Source organism: Erythrolamprus reginae, chromosome 3, assembly GCF_031021105.1.
Source record: "Erythrolamprus reginae isolate rEryReg1 chromosome 3, rEryReg1.hap1, whole genome shotgun sequence".
NCBI lineage: Eukaryota > Metazoa > Chordata > Lepidosauria > Squamata > Dipsadidae > Erythrolamprus > Erythrolamprus reginae.
Window position 1 is genome coordinate 119,453,803 of NC_091952.1, and position 21,186 is coordinate 119,474,988.

At 43.1% G+C, this 21,186-nt stretch overlaps 1 protein-coding gene across 1 annotated transcript in view; it reads right to left on the reverse strand.

The window, feature by feature from the left end:
* Positions 1-1,039: 1,039 nt before the first annotated feature.
* BCAR3 (BCAR3 adaptor protein, NSP family member) overlaps positions 1,040-21,186 on the reverse strand; it is a 138,773-nt gene continuing 118,626 nt past the window's right edge. Inside the window, exons 8-12 of the mRNA XM_070746494.1 lie at positions 14,433-14,548; positions 9,919-10,090; positions 8,724-8,835; positions 5,274-5,486; positions 1,040-2,476 (exon numbers count right to left, since the gene is read on the reverse strand). Coding sequence (XP_070602595.1) covers positions 2,304-2,476; positions 5,274-5,486; positions 8,724-8,835; positions 9,919-10,090; positions 14,433-14,548 — 786 coding nt within the window. The 3' untranslated portion in view covers positions 1,040-2,303. The remainder of the gene's footprint in view (positions 2,477-5,273; positions 5,487-8,723; positions 8,836-9,918; positions 10,091-14,432; positions 14,549-21,186) is intronic.

A 21,186-nucleotide genomic window follows, 5' to 3' on the forward strand; every position in this document is an offset into this window, starting at 1 on the left:
ATGCCGCAGGCCTGTTTTGCTCCCAGTAGAATCTGCCGACCAAGGAAGCATGAGTGACAGGGAAGAGGGGAGTTTGGCAGACAGCCCAGGAGCAGATCAGTCATCTGTATCATCCCTGGATTCTGAACAAGAATTAATGACACATCCACGCATGTGTAGAGTGATGCATAGGAGACAACAACTGAAGGATTATTACAAGAGAAAATGAGGCCCCCTGTGGTTGGGTGGGGCTGCTGTAATTAGTGCTACAGAGAAAAGTGCAGCCTGGTGTTTTAGCCTCATGGCAGTTTATCTGATTCATTGTTTCGTCAAGATCATGCTTTTTGCTCTTCAGGATTGTGTGTGTGGACTCTCCGGACTTTAGAATTGGACTCAATTTCCCAGTTATTGGGTGAGCAACTGGACTGCATTTAACCTGTGCCTTGTGTGTACCAGAAAATCCCTTTGACATTTAAAAAGGGAGCTGTTTCTGTTTTTCTGTTTATAAAAACTTTTGGGTTTTCCTTTTATCGTGTGGTCAGTGTCTTCCTGGACTAATTACCCTGTAATTACAGGCGGTTGAGGCAGAACACAGATTGATACACAAACAAACAACACATTGAGTGGCTTAGTGGTGGCCTCAAATCCTTGGGAGGTTGAGAGTTCAACCCTAGATAGCAGCAGATGTTTCTCTCCTAAAGGGTGTGTGTGTGTTTGTGTAAGTATGTATGTATAAGATTTGCCACACCTCTTAATCTCCTTTTAAGATTCACAGGTCTTGTGTTTAATACTATTGTTTTAACTGCTTTTGATTGTAGTTGTATTTACAATGGATCACCCCAAGCTATTATGGGAGTGGGCAACTTCTAAACATTTGAGAGGAAGAACATTTTATCAATGACACTCCAAAGAAGCAAAATGGTAGAAAAGAGAGTACACAATCTTGCTACAACCTTAAGAGTGTGAATGCAGGCATGGATACAGTTGAGTCCCCAAACAAGTCATTCTGTGTTTCATTGACATAATAAAATAAGGCATAAAAATAAAATAAGGCATAAAATATTTCAAGTGTTACTCTTTAATTCACAGCTATTATAAAATTTTCCATATCTATTTAAGGGATATCATACAACTGATACCTCCTTAAAAAGCCATTTCTTTAACTTCTATTTATATTTACAAAACAGGCTGTTAATAATATTATTGGATACGAGACCTACAATGATCACTTTTTAGAAATGGACCGGAGGTGTCCACGAAAGGTAACAATCATAACAAATAAATAGTCCTTTATAAATCACAAATCATTATTAGCAACTCATAAATAAATGTACATAAATACAGTTTAAAATTCTGCTTGATGTCAGAGGAACTTTACAAAAACTTTTTTGACAGTATAACCATGTTTTCCACACTCCATTTGGGGTTACGGCAGTTTCTTCAGAATAAGTGTAATCCACAAAGCAATGTCCTGATTCTCAATTGAATGTAGATGCTCTGTTTGCTACATGGCTTTTGATTGGCCTGAAACTTGGGATTTTTTGGGGTGGGAGCGACTGGGGAAATAGCATTAAAAAAAAAAAATTAGCAGCATAGAAGGGAGTTGGCAGACAGCAAATATTCCCAAGGAAGTATTTTGCTTAAAGGGTTTTTGTTTTTGTTTTGGCAGTCTTTGTCCTAGGGCCATGATGGTGAAATCTATGGCATGTGAACCGTTGCCCCAGCTCAGCTCCAGTGCACATGTGTGCGCCGGCCAGGGTGGAACTTCTGGGAGGGTTTTTTCAGCCTCTGGAGGGCCTCTGGGGCTGGGAGCCATTTTCGCCCTCCCCAGTTTTTAGGGAAGCCCCAGGTTCCAGGGAAGCCTCTGCGGAGGGCAAAAAATGGGCCTACCACTGGAGCAGGGAAAAGGGGATTGTGGGTGCATGTCCAGGGGGTGGGGCAGCCTGGGAGGGTCACGCATGCATGTATAGGGGTGTGGGGGGCATGTGGAGGCACTGAGTTATGGGTATGGGCATGCGTGCGTGCACACTTTCAGCACCCAAGGGAACAAAGGTTCGCCATCAGTGCCCTAGGCCAGGGGTAGGCAAAGTTGTCTTTTCTATGACTTGTGAACTTCAACTCCCAGAATTCCTGAGCCAATCATGCTAGCTCAGGAATTCTGGGAGTTGAAGTCCACAAGTCAAAGAGGAGCCATCTTTGCCTACCCCCTGCCCTAGGGAATTGAGCAATAAGCGACATAAATTACAGCTTTCCTTTAAAAAAATGTTTCCTTGGTAAGTATGCCAATTTCTTTTTAACTGAGAGTCCATCAGGCATTTCTATGGTCAAATCTGCTTGGTCAGAGGAGGTTCTAATTTTCGGGAAAGTGCTGTTAAAATTTGATTGAATTTTTCATATCTTTCGCTTTGGTTGACCTGTGCTCCTTTGCTGCCCCAGAGCAATCTCATCTGAAATTCTGTTTTGAAGATTTCGGTCATTGCGTCGTCTGGCTGAAAACCTGGCGAGGAAAATGGAAACGTACAAACATTATCTACAAAATAATACCAAGGGCTGCATGTGTTTAAGCTAGCTGTCGACTGCAGAAGATGATTTGAGCTTGCTGTAGGTTCTCCCTGGAGAAAACATGACAATATAATGGGCAACATAGTTGATCTAAATCAGGGATTCCCAACCTTTAGAAACACCCCTAGAACGCTTCTGCCGCATGAATCCCAGCAACCGGTTAGGTCCCACAGAGTTGGCCTTCTCCGGGTCCCGTCGACTAAACAATGTCATTTGGCGGGATCCAGGAGAAGAGCCTTCTCTGTGGCCGCCCCGACCCTCTGGAAACCCCCCCCCCCCCCGGAGATCAGAACTGCCCCCACCCTCCTTGCCTTTCGTAAAGTTCTTAAGACCCATCTCTGCCGTCAGGCATGGGGGAACTGAGACATCTCCCCTGGGCCTATACAGTTTATACATGGTATGTTTGTGTGTATGCTTGCTTTTAATAATGGGGTTTTTAGTGGTTTTTAAATTATTAGATTTGTTCTTACATTATCTTTGTTATTGTTGTGAGCCGCCCCGAGTCTACAGAGAGGGGTGGCATACAAATCTAATAAATGAATGAATGAATGAATGAATGAATGAATGAATGAATGAATGAATGAATGAATAAATAAAATAAATTCTCTCACCCCTTACAAAAGTAAATAATTATATGCATATAATTAAGCGCACACACTATAATTTTGAAATGTTTAAACCCACGTTTTAGCACCCCCTGATTTAGATCAACTACGTTGCCCATATCGTCTCTCACACCTGGGGGGGTGCAAGCACTCTGGCTGGGAACCCCTAATCCCGTGATGGCGAACCTATGGCACTGGTGCCACAGATGGCATGCGAAGCCATATGTGAGGGCACGTGAGGCATTGCCCTATGTCAGCTCCAGTGCCTATGTGTGCACTAGTCAGTTGATTTTCGCCCGTTTTCGTTCTCTCCAGACTTCAGGAAAGCCTCCTGAACCCCGGGGATGGTGAAAAATGGCCCAACGGGCCTACTGGAAGTCCAGAGGCCTCAGTAAGGCCTGTGTGCATACGCAGAGGGACCATGTGGGGGGTTGTGTGTATACTCATGGGGGAGAGCATTGCATTATGGGTGTGGGCACACACGCACACGCTATCACAAACATGCACACCCTTTTGGCACCCGAGCTAAAAAAAGGTTCACCATCTCCCAATTGCAAAATTCTTTTTTTTTTTACCCACGTTGAATGAATATGCCATTGGAAATGCACATGCAGAGAATATATACAACAAATAATGCAAGCAATAGTTATTAATTTTGGCAGCTCAAAGAGGGGTGGACTTCAACTCCCCAAATTCCCAAGCTATCTTGCAAAGTGTTGTGGTTAGCTCTGGCCCAGCTCCTGCCCCAAGGACTGTGGATGTGGGGGAGACATCCACATGCTACAGGCCTGTTTTGCCCCCCCCCCGGTGGAATCTGATGATGAAGGCTCCTCTGACCAAGAAGACAGGAGTGACAGGGAGGAGGAGGGTGTGGCAGACAGCTCAGAAGGAGATCAATTATCTAGCTCCTCCTTGGATTCGGAACAAGAGTTAATGATACAGCCACGCAGGCGGAGAAAGATGCATAGGCAGCAACAACTGAGAGATTATTATCAAAGAAAATGAGGCCACCTGTAGTTGGGTGGGGCTGTGGTAATTAGTGAGGCAGCTATAAATAGCAGCCTGTGGGTTTGGCCATTGTGGAGGTTTATCTGATCGTTGTGTTTCGTGCCTGCATTGCTGACTTCAACCTTTGCGGGCTGCTTTTTCCCCCGCTTTGAAACTGAACCAGAGCCAAGTGTGTTTCACTTTGTGAAAGAAGAAGGCCTGTGAATTGCCTCACAGCTGCAAGCTAAGTATCACAGAACTGATAAGGGACTTGTACAAATTACCAGTTTGTTTGGAGACAAGTGCTCTTTGCTATACAAAAAGAGTACTTAGTTTATTTGCATTTTCAGTATAAAGAACATTGTTTTGAATTTTCAAACGTGTGTGTGTCTGACATTTGTATCTGAATTTTCGGGAGGATTCTGCCAGAGACCTCGACAGAACTCATCTTCAAGCGGCCAAAATTTAGGAAATGCCGTAATAGAATCTCACTGAGTTAGAGATGTTGATATTTCTGCATTTTTCTAGGTCTCTGCCTCCGAGGACAAAGTGAACAACCAAACTAAGCCCTGGCTTTACTGTTTTAAAAAATAAACATTCCAGTCCATTTTTTAATCAATCTTGGAAACGGCTTTTCTCCAAAGGTAGCTAAAAATATGTTCTGAAGATGAAAAGTGAGTCATGCAAAGTCCCCAGGAAGGCCACATATTTCCTGATAAGCCATATTGAAAGTCAGTCCAATCCCGGCTCTTCCTGTTTACAGTTATGGGGAACGAGAAGGGACGTGGGTCAACTCAGGTAAAGCTGCTTTCTTCAAATTAGCAGACATATAAGTCATCTGTCAGGCACATAAATAAGGGTGGAAACAACCCTATTGTCTAAGGCTGCATTTACACAGCCCTGGGCTTGACTCTACCTGTGTCTCTTTTTATGAGCTTAACTACTTAAAAGCCTTAGAGCAGAGGTCTTCAAACTTGGCAACTTTAAGACTTGTGGACTTCAACTCCCAGAATTCTCCAGCCAGCACAGCTGGCTGGAGATTTCTGGGAGTTGAAGTCCACAAGTCTTAAAGTTGCCAAGTTTGGGGACCCCTGCCTTAGAGCCATATCAAAAAGTCTATTATCCTTTTTTCCCCTCTACCTGTAAGGATCCGTTCTGCGTTAGCGCTGTACTGTTCAGCGTTTTGTGCTATCAAACGCGCTGTTGCCAAATGTTTCAGCATGATATCACAGCTTTGGTCGGTGTTTTCCCAAACATCCATTCCCTCAAAGACCACCGCTTGACGTTCTAGCAGGTTAACCAGAGGCATCAGCAACGGCACAGCGATGACGTTTTGTGACACGCAAGTGATCTCTGAAAATGAAGAAATGAAAAGCACCTGACGTTAGCACTATGACTATGACAAATTGATCTACTAACTCAGTGTTTCCCAACCTTGGCAACTTGAAGATCTCTGGACTTCAACTCCCAGAATTCCCCAGCCAGCATTTGCTGGCTGGGGAATTCTGGGAGTTGAAGTCCAAATACAGTGATACCTTGTCTTACAAACTTAATTGGTTCCGGGAGGAGGTTCTTAAGGTGAAAAGTTTGTAAGATGAAACAATGTTTCCCATAGGAATCGATGGAAAAATTATTAATGCGTGCAAGCCCAAAATTCACCCCTTTTGCCAGCCGAAGCGCCCCTTTTTGCGCTGCTGGGATTCCCCTGAGGCTCCACTCCATGGGAAACCCCACCTCCGGACCTCTGTGTTTTTGCGATGCTGCAGTTTCACTGAGGCTCTCCTCGCTGGGAAACCCCACCTCCGGACTTCTGTTGCCAGCAAAGCGCCCGTTTTTGTGCTCCTGGGATTCCTCTACTGCAGTGTTTCCCAACCTTTTTTGAGCCGCGGCACATTATTCATGTTTTCAAAATTCTGGGGAACACTGAAGAGCGGGGCGTGGGGGCTAAAGAAAAGTTTGGACAAAAAAAATATCTCTTCCTCCATTTCACTCTATTTCTCCCTCCCTCTTTCTCTCTCCCTTCCTTCCCTTCTTTCTCTCCATCCCTCTTTCTTTCTTTCTTCCTCTCTTTTTTGCTCTCTTTCCCTCTCCCTCCTTCCCTCCCTCTATGTCTTTCCCTCTCCCTCCTTCCCCCCTTTCTTTCTCTCTCTTGCTTTCTTTCCCTCTCTTTCTCTTGCTTTCTTTCTCTCATTCTCTCTCCCCTCCTTTTTTTCTCTCTCTCTTTCTCTCTCGTTCACCACGCCAGCAACAGAGAGAAAAAGAAAGAGCGAGAGAGAGCCGGAGAGAGAGTGGAGTGCGCAGCAGCCATCAGCCTCCTCGCCCTCCCAGACGTCCCCAGCGCCCGGCCTCGCGCCGCCTCCCGTTAGCCCGGCCGAAAGCCACACAGTCCCGGACTCCCGGATCGCTCGCTTCTCCAGCCAGCGCGGCGCTTTCTGGGCAGATGGCTTTGCTGACCGGAGAAGCGAGCGATCCGGGAGTCCGGGACTGTGTGGCTTTGCGCCATGAAGAGAAAACGGCAGCAGGGAAAAGTCGGCCGTTTTCTCTTCATGGCGCAAAGCCACACAGTCCCGGACTCCCGGATTGCTCGCCCCAAGGCAGGAGGCGGCGGCGGAGGAGAGTGGGCGGATCGGGCGGGCAATGGGGCAGGGCGGAGAAGCCAGGGGTGCGTTTGGCCGGAGGCACCGTGGGGAGGCAGGGACAGGGAGGTGCGGCAGTAGGTGCCTCCGGCCAAATGCGCCCCTGGCTTCTCCGCCCTGCCCCATTGCCCGCCCGATCCGCCCACTCTCCTCCGCCGCCTCTTGCCGCGGCACAGCTGACGGTGTCTCGCGGCACACTAGTGTGCCGCGGCACACCGGTTGGGAAACGCTGCTCTACTGGGATTCCCCTGCAGCATCACAAAAACACAGAAGTCCGGAGGTGGGGTTTCCCATGGAGGGGAGCCTCTTGGGAATCCCAGCAGAAAAAAAGGGGGGGTTCACTGGCAACGGAAGTCTGGAGGCGGGGCATCCCAGCGGTGGCAGTGGGTTTGTAAGGTGAAAATAGTTTGTAAGAATAGGCAAAAAAATCTTAAACTCCGGGTTTGTATCTCGAAAAGTTTGTATGACGAGGCGTTTGTAAGACGAGGTATCACTGTATCTTCAAGTTGCCAAGGTTGGGAAACACTGTACTAACTAGACCATGGGTGTCAAGCTCATGTCGTCACAGCATGTCCATTTGCAACCATAATTGATCCCAACATTTGTGTTGTTAAGTGAGACATTTGTTAAGTGAATTTTGCCCCGTTTTATGACTTTCCTTGCCAAGTTGTTAAGTGCAACTATACGGCACTTGTTAAACTAGTTACATGGTCGTTAAGTGAATTCCCCAATGACTTTGCTAGTCAGAAGGTCCCAAAAAGTGATCGTATGACCCTGGGACACAGTAACCATCATAAATATGAGTCAGTTGCCAAGCAACCAAATTTTTATTAAATGACCAAGGGGATGCCACAATGGTTGTACAAAAAACAGTCATAAGTTTCAGCGCCTTTTAACTTCTAACAGTCACTAAATGGACTGTATTTTGGAATGCTTTTTTTAAAAAAAACCCAGTAAAAGTCCCTCCGAGGCCTTTTTATAGAATTTACACACAAGCAATTGTACATATATTCTTTGGCTGTAGGAGCTCTATTCTTCCCCAGACAAGATAAATAACAAAAGCAAAGCAGAATGTAATTAAATCAAATATATTCTGCCCCTTTACTGTCCTTGATAGGATATGACTTTTTTACACACTTTCCATTAAGGGAGTAATGGATGCTTAATTGGCTTAAAGGCTTAATTGGAGTCCCTCGGCAAAAATGAAAAATATTATATAAATAGGTATCTGTTCTGTCCCAGTGACAAGCCCTCCCCCCAAAAGGAATAGGCCCACATACACTGATTTTACAAGATTTAAGCATGTACCGGTAATTCTAATATTTTAGGAGCGGGGAAGTTTGGATTTAGAAATCCAGCAACAAAGTAAAGAATAAGTCTGTTTGGTGCCAGCTCTAATTAGAGTCCAGAACAGAAACCAAAACTCACAAATATTTGATTGCACAGCTCTCATTAACTGAACTCATTCTAAGTTGGCAGGAAGCCTGGAGATAATGAGCCCCACTCGCCAGTTCGTAATTCATCATTGAAATAATAATATCCCAAGGGAGAATTCGAGCACACATCTGGAACATAATCAATGTTGACTTCCGTACTGAAGTACCATGTGGCTCAACCTTAAATAGCCTAAGGGCATGGCCAATTGTTCTAGAGATCTATTCACAGAGAACCCTCCTCTTGTTTAGCCACTCGTGCCTTCTGGCAGCTCTGCGTACCCTAGCATCAAGAAGTGGCTCCTCCTCTTCTCATGAATCACTCACGTGCACCTCGGGAAGTGCAGAAGGCCCTGGTTGGCTTTCAGCCTCTCACACCACATCCTTTCCAACTTCCTCACTATCAGACTCCGGGGTGCCAAGTGGCCTAGGATACCAGGCCACAACCTTCTCTCAATCGTCGGGATCCCTGACCAGCTGTGTGGGATGCGGATGGGCCACAACAATATCCACACACTCACCTTTTCCTTCATGTAAGAGTTTGCTGAAAGGTTTCAGCTGTTTCTCATACATAATGGCCATTTGTGTATAACAGTGTCTCAAGCTGGTCCACGTTTGCTCCAATCGTGCAATCTACAGAGGGCAAAAAAAGAAGAAGCTCTTATGCTTTCCTGCTATATGTCACAATATTATCTCATTGTATGTAGCCCGATGGAAGATGGCTTCCATCAAAACCAAGGCATGGCAAGATAAGCAGGGAGGGGGCGGTGCTAAGTTGTTTTTAACGGCCGGCCCTCCCCCAACTAGGATACCTGGTGCACTTACAAGAGTTTCAAAGATAGATTTTTGCCTATGGTTTCAGGTGGGCTTTTCCCAGGCAGTCGTTCTATAACCCAATACAGGGGTGTGAAAAATCTCATGCTTGATTCCAGGGGTGAAATGTTCCCATTCGCTCATGCGTCTTAGAAGATTGATGGCAGAAAAAGACCTCACGGTCCATCTAGTCTGACCTTATACTATTTCCTGTATTTTATCTTAGGATGAATATGTGTTTATCCCAGGCATGTTTAAATTCAGTTACTGTGGATTTACCAATCACGTCTGCTGGAAGTTTGTTCCAAGCATCCACTACTCTTTTAGCAAAATAATATTTTCTCACGTTGCTTCTAATCTTTCCCCCAGCTAACCTCAGATAGTGCCCCCTTGTTCTTGTGTTCACTTTCCTGTTAAAAACACTTCCCTCCTGAACTTTATTTAACCCTTTAACATATTTAAATGTTTCGATCATGTCCGCCCTTTCCCTTCTGTCCTCCAGACTATACAGATTGAGTTCATTAGTCGTCGGAGAGCTGGTTGCGAAGGGAGCGTGAGGCTCCGCCCACCTGCCCGGACGTCACGTTCTGTGCATGTGCAGAGGATAAAAGGACCCAATGGCTGTGTCTGGGCAGTTGGGCAGAGCCTCAAGCTCCCTTAATGATCAGCTCTTTGACAACTGACCATCATGAGTGAACCGGAAGCATTCCACCTCTGCTTGCTTCCCTTCAATCAGCAGTTCATTTCAATAAATATTCAGCTGCCTTCTGGGAGTAGTGAACAGGGAGATCTGCGGAGGCAGAGCTAATGGACCTTGGCAACAGTTGATTTTGTTTGCATACTGTTGGCCTTTCGAGAAATATTCATTATTCCGGATATCCCCGTATAACATTTCCATTTTACCTGAGGCATTTCCAGAGCTTTCATTATAGCTGAGAAGGCATACAGATCCCCCATGGAGTCTTTCAGTTCGACTGCAACCTGGATAATCCTGTTTAATGTTGCAACACGCTCTTCTAAATTCCCTGTGCAGCCCAGAATATCCACTGCAATCCCTATTGCCATTGTAGTGTGCCTAGAGGAAACAAATTGGGTGTAGTTAGCGCTACCAAAACGATGCTACACTCCCTGCGAATTCAAGCAACAACGAAAGGATTCGGGATTTTGACATTACAGTGTTCCCTTGATTTTCGCGGGTTCGAACTTCGCGAAAAGTCTATACCACGGTTTTTCAAAAATATTAATTAAAAAATACTTTGCAATTTTTTACCCTGTACAGTACCACGTTTTTTCCTGCCTGATGACATCATATGTCATTGCCAAACTTTTGTCCACTTTTAATAAATATTTTTTTAATAAACTTTAATAACTCAACATGGTGAGTAATAATCTAAATGGTTGCTAAGGGAATGGGAAATTGAAATTTAGGGGTTTAAAGTGTTAAGGGAAGGCTTGTGATACTGTTCATAGCTAAAAATAGTGTATTTACTTCCGCATCTCTATTTTGTGGAAATTCGACTTTCGCGGGCGGTCTCGGAACGCATCCCCCGCGAAAATCGAGGGAACACTGTACTACTTTCCCATTGTCATTTTGATGAGAAGAAGCAAACCCAATCAGCACAGAGAGATCTACACCTGCCGATTCTAGGATTCTTGAGTGTTAAAAAAATAACAGAGTATTTTCAATTGATTGAAAATTTGCATATTCACCCTGTCTCATTTATACAGTCATGACAAACAGTATTCTTCCTCTGCTTCAGGTATCCCAGCAGACTCAAACAAGCTATTAGTGCACTTTTGTAAATATTTGCAATATGTTAAAATAATGAACTTGATTTAAATTTAGTTCTCTTTAAAATTAGAATCACTGCTGACTTGAGCTTAGATCCCTTGATTTCATGATTATGTTCCCGTAGCTTTCTGTGCAACGGTATGAAACTGATTTACCACTCTCTTCTGAATTTCCTAGCTGGCACTTGTGGTCTTTTCTTCTGACTTTCTCTCCAGGTATTAGACAACCCTCCCCTCTGCTTAGCTTTTTGAGATCAGCCTTCCAAAGTGGGTAAAATGAGGACCCAGATTGTTGGGGGCAATATGCTTACTCTATGTAAACCGCTTAGAGAGGGTTGTAAAGTGGTATATAAGTCTAAATGCTAATGCTATTAGCCAAGATTGGCTACGTGCTGTCATTAAGATGGACATGTCACTCTATGGCGGGGGTGTCAAACTCATGTCATCACAGCAGCGTCACATGACATATTGGGACTCCCCCCTCCCTGTCATAAAAGCAGGCATGGGCGTAGTGAGCATGTGATGCATCTGGCCCACGGGCCAGGAGTGATAGTGATAACCACGAAAATCCATGCAAATTAATCTTCAATGCCTTAAACCCTATACAAACCCCATAGATCTATGGCAGTTATTGAGTAAATGTGGATCTAAGTTAATTCTTAAAATTTTCTTGTGCAATTATCCAGAACAGGGTTCACCAACTTTTCGGACCACAGAAACCACCAAATTCATAATTTTAAATCCCGTGAACCACTAATATGATTTAAAAAAATATATATAAATAGTATTTAATGCAATATAATAAAAGCAAATAATATTTTTGTGGACCACCAAAATTTCCTTGCGTACCACCAGTGGTCCATCGGACCACAGTTGGTGACTGCAGATCCAGAATATATTTGAATAAGATTTGAATAAATGAATGTAACCAATTAAATTATGCAATGAAGTAATAGCAGAGGTTAGACCTCAAGGTGAAGAGCATTATCAGTTCAACCCTTCCTGGCTAATGCAAAAACATCCATAAACCTTTCCTTCTCCCACATTCAGTATTAGATTGCTAGCCGGTATGAGCTACACTGCACAGTGGTAATTTTGCGCAGAAGCAAAAGAAATCACCAAAATATCACACCCAGGTGGGTCCCCTCCCGAGATTCTGCTTCCTGCGCATGCGCAGAAGCAAAATCTCGCTGGGACGTCCACGCACGCCCACTGGTCACCCCCGCCTGCCCACATTCGTACTTCTACGTTGGGGTAGAGAGTAAGGGGCAGGATTTTATGGTTCATGGGACCTGTTTAGGAAATTAGAAGCTTTAGAGCAGTGATAGTGAACCTATGGCATGGGTGCCACAGTTGGCACGCAGAGCCATATCTGCTGGCACATGAGCTGTTGCCAACGCTCAGCTCCAACATGCAGGTGTGTGCCAGCTACCTCATTTGTAGCTTGCACAGAACCTTTGGGAGGGCATTTTTGGCTTCCAGGGAGCCTCCAGGAGGATGGAGGAGGGCGTTTTTACCCTCCCCCAGCTCCAGGGAAGCCTTTGGAGCCTGGGAAGGGTGAAACATGAGCCTACTGGGCCTATCAGAAGTCAGGGGAAAAGGCCTCCAGAGGGCCTCTGGGGGTTGGGGGAAGCTGTTTTTGCCCTCCCCAGGAATTGAATTATGTGAATTATTGGCATGCGTGATTGTGTGCGCGCACGCTCTTTTGGCACCCAAGGAAAAAGAGGTTCGCCATCACTGCTTTAGAGTCAAAGACTCTAAAATCCTTCTGACCTTCCATTATGCTTTAGGTAAATATGAGAAGAGTTCTAAAAGCTAAACTTCAATATTCTCTCTCACTGAGTGCAAAGAGGAGTTTTTGTTATCTTTTTTATTCTTGAAGGAAGTGAAAGAGAGAGAGGGAGAGAGGCAACCTCCAACCCCACCCTTCCATTCTGTTGCTTGCTTGCTGGCATATGGTAGTTTCCTTTAGAGTTTCTCGGAAAATAGCCATGGATTTTCACGATACATGGCAATTAGCATGATACGCTTGTATCAACCTGGTGCTGTGCTCCACATTGTATAGCTAGTGCCTTTCTGATGACCTGGGAAAGGTTGAGTGTTGTTACCTTGGCATCTATGGAAGCCCTAACCCCACCTCTAACGAACAAAATACCCTAATATGTCAATTTTTGTATTTCCAGGATAAGGAACAACTTTGATGGACACAGCCTTCATCCTAGAGAAGGCCCTGTCCTTTAAAGCAGGGGTCTCCAACTTTGGCAACTTTAAGACTTGTGGACTTCAACTTTGCTGGCTGAGGAATTCTGGGAGTTGAAGTCCACAAGTCTAAAGTTGCCAAAGTTGGAGACCCCTGCTTTAAACAATCTCTAGCCAAAGCATCTATAAGCTCCATTTGATATGTGTTGCTACACTGTTGTAAACATGAAGTAATGCATTTATCTGTCCAAGGTGTCTCAAGGTGAGTTCTCTTATGGCTCAGCAAGGAAAGGACACATCTACAGGTAGTCCTCAAATGATGAGCAGAAAAGTTTATGTTGCCAAGTGAAAAATCTGTTAAGTGGATTTCGCCCCATTTTATGAGTTTTCTTGCCTTATTTATTAAGTGAATCACTGCAGCTCTTAAATTAGCAACACGGTTGTTAAGCAAATTTGATTTCACTTGTAAAACGGGATGATTGTATGACCCCCCCTCCCCCCCGACTGCAACTGTCATAAATGTGTGTGAGTTGTCACGCCCTCTGAATGCAAATCATATGACCATGGGGATGCTGCGATGGTCGTTAGGTGAGAACAATGGTCGTACATCCCCTTTTTTCACTGCTGTTGTAACTTTGAAAAGTTGCTAAGCAAACTGTTGTAAGTCAAGGACCCCTTTGATTTGCCCAAACAGGATATTTTTACAAAGGACTTCTGTGGAAGTAGGAAACCGTGGTAACTTGGCTAAAGTCTTCAAACCGCAGCATTTACTCTTTATTTCAAAGATTTGGGCGAGGTTAGAATCCTTGGGCTTTTCAAAACTTTTTATTATTTGATCTGCAGGATTGTTCATGCAGGAGTTCTGTGCAATAGAAGCTATCAGACATTCAGGTATTGATATGCAAACTCTCTCTCTCTCTCTCTTTACTGCTCAACAAGCATATTTTTTTTAAATATGCCCTCTCTCCAATTTTCTTGGCAAGATTTCAGAAGGGGTTTGTTTTGTCCTTGTCTTTTTCTGCCTAGGCTAAAAGAGACAGGCTGGCTTAATGCCTAAGTAGGACTAGAACTCACAGTCTCCCAGTTTCTAACCTGATGCCTTAACTGCTACACTAAACTGGCTCTCTTAGCAAATGTAATTAAATGTTCCAAGGGAAGTGTGGCTCTTATGTTATCGGGGCCCCATTTAAAATTCTGACATAAATATGGACAGGCCCTTCATTCCCAAACTCCAAAGCCCCAATAGACTTTGCATGCCCTGATAGGATGCAAGGGTAACTTCAGTGTTCAGTCTTGGTTACTTGTGAATCGTAAGGAACCTGCTCCGATGGTATTCAGAAACATGGGAAGGGGGTCTACCCACCCAGGAACTGCCCATTTGGCAGCTTTTGGGAATGTGCCGAGAGAAACGTAACGGCAGTGCTCACCTTTCAATGAGATCCAGGCGCAGTTGGTGTCCGTAGGGCAAGGTAATCAGTTCCAAGCCTGATTTTACTCCCATGATGCTCCTCGTCTCTTCGGAGACTTCAAGTATCCTAGCAACCTGACAGGAGGCAAACGTGTAAACAAAAGAAAGCCGGTTGGAATCAAAGTGGCCCAGACATTAACCCGCATTGAAGGGAAGCGATCCCAGGCGCTCTGCAAGCCAGAGGAAGGCTTTTCTGTGAGGGGACACCCCATTGTTGATGGAAAGCCTCCAAGGCCGTTCCCAAAAGAAGTCACTATAGATGCCTCTCAAGCTGCAGCTGTATCCCCTCTGCTGGAAGACCTTTCTAGCCATTTAAAAGGCTCCCTTTGCCGCTTTCTGCATAGTGTAGAATTTTAAAGAAGATGGGCCTGGCCAAACCAGCTTTTGTCCTAGTCCGACTTCGCTTTTTGGCCTGCCACTCATTGACAGTAACACCAATTCTATTCCTTTTAGGAAACTGTGCAGTTGTTTCCACTGTCTGGTTTCCCTAGTTGCAGATGACAAAACGCTGCCTTTGGGATATGAGAAAATTACAACAACTTAAAACACTCTGGGACCAGGGGTAGCAACCTTAAACACTCAAAGAGCCATTTTGGACCCGTTTCCCACAGAAAAGAAAACACCGGGAGCCACAAAATCCCTTTTGACATCTAAAATGAAGATAACTACTCACAGTACTCACAAGAGCCTACAAAACTTTTGCCAGACCCATCCTTGAATACAGGTCATCTGTCTGGAACCCATACCACATCTCACCAAAGATATTTCACAAGAAGAGCCCTTCACTCCTCCACTCAAAACAGAATACCCTACGAAAATAGACTAACAATCCTGGGTCTAGAAAGCTTAGAACTACGGCGCCTAAAACACGATTTAAGTATTGCCCACAAGATCCTATGCTGCAACGTCCTACCGGTCAATGACAACTTCAGCTTCAACCACAACAATACAAGAGCACGCAACAGATTCAAACTTAATATTAACCGCTCCAAACTTGACTGTAAAAAATATGACTTTAACAATCGAGTTGTCGAAGCGTGGAACTCATTACCGGACTCAATAGTGTCAACCCCTAACCCCCAACATTTCTCCCTTAGACTATCCACGATTGACCTCTCCAGGTTCCTAAGAGGTCAGTAAGGGGTGTACATAAGTGCACTAGTGTGCCTTTCGTCCCCTGTCCAATTGTCTTTCCTTTATCTCATACTGTATATCATATATATTTTCTTCCTTTCATATATCTTCTCCTCTATTTTTACATATTATATTTATATATATTACTTCATGTCTATTCTCTTCCCTATGTATTGTGTATTGAACAAATGAATAAATAAATAAATAAATAAATAAATAATATTGCATATATCATTCTTTACCTTAATACAAGGTATATAAAAAAAATATAGTGTGTTGCATTTATCAAATCAGTGACCTGCTACAGCCAACACACATTTTTATTTCTGCATGCAACAAAAAGTGAAAGTCCCCCTCTTTTTTTGATGTTTGTCAACACCATGCTCACAAAAAGACTACACCCGTTGTGAACTAGTCTGAGATGTTCTCTCCAAGTTAGTTTCTTGGCTGAGGCTTAAAGCCCTGCTTATCAGATCCATTGCCTTGATAATAGTTCTTCCTCCTGTCTTCAAAGCCGTCCCCTCTGCCCTCCACACACACATACACACACAAACAAAGCTTTGATCACACAATTCCCAATCGCCATCTAGACACTTCCTGCAGATGCTTCAAGTATGAGCTGGGATTTGTCAACCCTGCACAGGCACCTTTAATCTTCTTACTTGCTCCCACCCCCAGTGGCCCATGATCCAGCTCCCCTGCCCATCACCTTTTCTACCCAATGACCTATTGAACTCAACAGCTGTGTCCTCCCCCCACTCTATGAGCTGATACTTTTAAAGAGACAGCTTTGCCCTCCATCACTTGCCAGTGAGCTCCTCCCCCCAATAATCCTTCTGTTATCACTAGTATGCTTAACTGGGTAGATGCTTCAGGAAGGGGGAAAATAGTTTGTTGTAGAACCCCCCCCAGTGTCAAATAAGCTAATGAATTAATTCCCAGGGGATGGTGGTTAAATTTGACTCCAAACTGACAAAGTCATGCACAAGTGAAACTAATTATAGGCAATCTCAGTTGTGACATGGAAACATCTACACCCAATCAATTAATTTATTTCCCTTAGCCCAGTTTTCCAAGAAATAACAACAACAACAACAGAGTTGGAAGGGACCTTGGAGGTCTTCTAGTCCAACCCCCTGCTTAGACAGGAAACCCTAGACTACTTCAGACAAATAGCCTCGGCGGTGCAGTGGTTAGAGTGCAGTACTGCAAGCTACTTCTGCTGATCACCGGCTGCCAGCACTTTGGCAGATCAAATCTCGGTAGGCTCAAGGTTGACTTAGTCTTCCACCTTTCCAAGATCGGTAAAATGAGGACCCAGATTGTTGGGGGCAATATTCTTACTCTCTGTAAACCACTTAGAGAGGGCTGTAAAACACTGTGTAGCAGTATATAAGTCTAAATGTTATTGCTATTGCTAAATGGTAATCTAATATCTTAAAAACTTCCAGGGTTGGAGCATTCACCACTTCTGGAGGCAAGTTGTTCCACTGATTAATTATTCTAACTGTCAGGAAAGTTCTCCTTAGTTCTAAGTTGCTTTTCTCCTTGTTTAGTTTCCACCCATTGCTTCTTGTCCTGCCCTCAAGTGCTTTGGAGACTCGTTTGACTCCCTCATCTTTATGACAACCCCTGAGATACTGGAAAACAATGTCCCCTCGATTTTCGCGGGTTCGAACTTCGTGAATAGCCTATACCACGGTTTTTTAAAAAATATTAATTAAAAATACTTCGCGGGTTTTTTTCTATACCACGGTTTTTCCTGCCTGATGACGTCATACGTCATCGCCAAACTAATAATTTTTGCAAATAACAAAATAATAATTATTAATAAATAATTATGTTTATAAATATCAGGATCACTAAGTGTCTTATTCAATGGTTAGTACTAGTAATAATGGTGAGTAAATGGTTGTTAAGGGAATGGGAAATGGTAATTTAGGGGTTTAAAGTGTTAAGGGATGGCTTGTGATACTGTTCATAGCCAAAAATGGTGTATTTACTTCCGCATCTCTACTTCGCGGAAATTCGACTTTCGTGGGCAGTCTCGGAACGCATCCCCCGCGAAAATCGAGGGAACATGTCTCCCCTAGTCCTTCCTTTAATTAAACTAGACATACCCAGTTCCTGCAATTGTTCTTCATATGTTTTAGCCTCCAGTTCCCCAATCATCTTTGTTGCTCTTCTCTGCAGTCTTTCTATAGTTGAAGTTGGAGAAAAAGAGTACCAGATATAGTAAGCCTCCCCATTACAAAACTCAATGCCAAGACCTGGGATTACAGGGCATATATCCAAATATTGATGAGGGATTGGCTCTTGCGCTTCTGGTTCACTAATGTTTTAGGCTGAGTGTGATTCTACTCCCAGCAGCTCTTCCAAGAAAAGCAATGAATGGTAGCAGGAAATACATATAAATGTATATGTAAAGATAGCAAGTAAACTTGATGGTGATATGCCAAGGCAACAACAGCTACAGCATTTTAAATCCAGAATATTCACATGACATTTGGAAGGAGCTCACATAGACATTTCCCTAATTCATCGACCTATAAGAAAGAAGAGGGGGGATAAGGAGAGAAGGAAGAAGCAATACAGCACTATGAGGCCTGCAAAAGTCTCTTATTATGGCCAATCTCAATAAAAGTAGTCTGGACATTCTGTGCAGTTGTTTCCACTGTCTGGTTTCCCTAGTTGCAGCTGACAAAACGCTGCCTTTGGGATATGACAAAATTATAACAACTTAAAACACTCTGGGCCAGGGGTCGGCAACCTTAAACACTCAAAGAGCCATTTGGACCCGTTTCCCACAGAAAAAAAACACCAGGAGCCACAAAACCCTTTTGACATCCAAAATGAGAATAACACTGCATATATTGTTTTTACCTTTATGCAATGTATTAAAAAAACCTATAGTGTGTTGCATTTATGAAATCAATGACCTACTACTATATGACCTACACTGCATTTTTATTTCTGCATGCAACAAAAACATTTTGAACTCCGGGAAAAAACAAAAAGATGGGTCAAAAAGCCCAATAAATCACGTGCCGGTAAGTGTCAAACATTGGTGGTTGTGATGCATATTGAAGCCGCAGCAGAGGGATGAAAGAGCCACATGCAGTTCCAGAACTACGGGTTGCAGACACCTGCTCTGGAAAATTGCACACCATTTCCCATTCTAAGGGGACTCTCTGCCTATCATCACAAAATGTTACATTTAGAGCATGGAATGGAGGGAAGGATACCTTCTTGGAATGCATGATTTTAAAACTTGCATCAACTGCTTGGAATTTGGGGGCAGAAAGAGGATGGAAGAAGAAGGATTATAAGGCAAAAAAGTCATCCAGAGTTCAGTAAAATTAATGAGGCACAGTAATTCTAGACTAAAAATCTCATTTCATGTTTGCCCCAAGAGCAGCTTGTCTGCAAGTTCCAGACCTATGATTATCATATTAGGTTTGCTCTCTTGAGCCATCAATTCTTCCAGTCTTGCGGGCTTCAATTAATCTTCCCCAATCAGTTTTTGGCTTCTTCATTTAAAAATATTCACCATCTGCATCTATAATGTCGTATTATCTCTTCATTTGGCCATGTATAATTATGCAACATTTGAGAGGTAAAATAAAAATCTATTAGCAATTGATTAACTTTTCATCAGTTTTTTTTTAATGTTTTTCCTCTGGAACTTATTATCTTCTGCCCTCTCTTTCCCTATTTATAATTCTCTGATCGTCCTCAGGTAATCCTCTTGACTGCCCTTCAACCAAATTATACATAATCCAATAATGCAATACACTATCCTCCTGTTCAAAAATGTCACTCTCCATTAAACAAGCATTTTCCAGGCCTTGAATGGAATGTTTTCAACTAAGGTATAGGTAAATGCATGTAAATGATGGGATGCCTCTAAATTTGGAGAGTCATTTAAAGGGCTTAAAATCCTTGAACCAATCTTGTTGCAACCGATCTCTGCTATCAAAACAAACTAGGAAACAGTCTCAGGCCATAGATAAAACAAGCCCTCTTCTCCTTAGCTTTGTTGACTGGAGTTAATGGCAATTCTACAATAATTCAAGACTTATGGAAGACATCAGTTTGAGAAAGCTGTTCTCAAGGTACATGTTACAGGAGTTTTCTAAAATTAAACAAATCTGGATGGCATCAGTACCAAGATGGGGTGTTCTATTTACATTGGCCATTGTGGTAGGAGGGATACAAATAGAACAACTAACCAATTGGACAATTACACAAATGTATTATATGATGGAGGAAAAGCAGGGGTCAAACAAAGCTTATAAAGATCAAACAGAGAGGTTAATTATTCAAAAGAAGAGCATCCATTAACTTATGTCAGAATTCACTTAAGAGAAAACAGCAAAACACATTTACTCCCTTGCTAAATGCAAGGAGAAAGCAGGGAGTAATCATCAACAGATGTGCTTCAAGAAGTTTATTAAGACACGGTGAATCAGATAACTCCTGTTTCGGTCAAACACACTCATTTCTCCCTGACAAAGTAGAATACTGGTTTTAACACTGACAAAGAATCAAGCACACCAAAACGCATTGGATCCTTGAAAATCCAGGTTTTTTTGTTTTTTTAATAGTTTGCTTTCTGGATTTCACTAATCTGCTGTCACCCAGACTTTGTACATCTTGCCACATGTTTCCACCCCAACTACAATAAAGGTGCTTATGTTTAGACAGTAATTCTGGATTGGTTTCCAATTTCTGCAAACTTAAAGGCTCTTTCAATTCCCCAAAGAAAGGAACTGTGCCTTTTTTTTTTTTAAAGAAGAAAGTGATTTTCCATCATTATTCTTTGCTTTTTAGGTCTACTCTGTCTATGGGCTGTTCTTGAGAATCTTCAAGTAATCTGCTTTCTGCTCAGAAATGTAGGTGGCTGACACAATCTCACTCCACAATATTGTGGATCCAAGCCAAAATAACATGCAAATCCGATTCAGCTTGAATAGGGAGGTGGAATATGGATATATCATTTCTCATACTAATCTCTCCTGCAAACTACATTGGACTGAATCAGATGACCGGCGTTTTCAGTAGCGACTCCTACTCTACTGGTCTTTAGAAAAGTAGCAAAATCACTACTGTTCCAGCAGGAATTTGGTCCTTACTATATAATATAACAGTGTCTAGGAAGTTTCAGATTGTTTACTGGTGATATTTTAATACTTACGGTATATTGGGACTTTAGATTGTACTTTTGCTTTTGATTTTTTTTATGCTTATCTAAATTGGGGGGGGGGGGTAGAAATACTGCCAAATCCAATTAAAATAGTTAATCAGTGTGGCATTCATTATAAAATTGATTCTTTTAGCTTTCCCCATAAGCATTGGGAGAAAATTAGGTAGTACATTAACACGCATTGACGCCAGGTCGTCATTGTTTTTAATGTTTTATGTTTTAACTGGTTGTGGGGTTTTTCATAGCTTGAACATGATTTTTGATGTCTTTTCATCTTCGATTGGAGCCTCTGAAAGATGGGTGGCTGTTTTCAATAAGAAACTAAGACTGACGTTGTTGACAAAAAATAGATAGACCCATGTTTCTCTAAAAC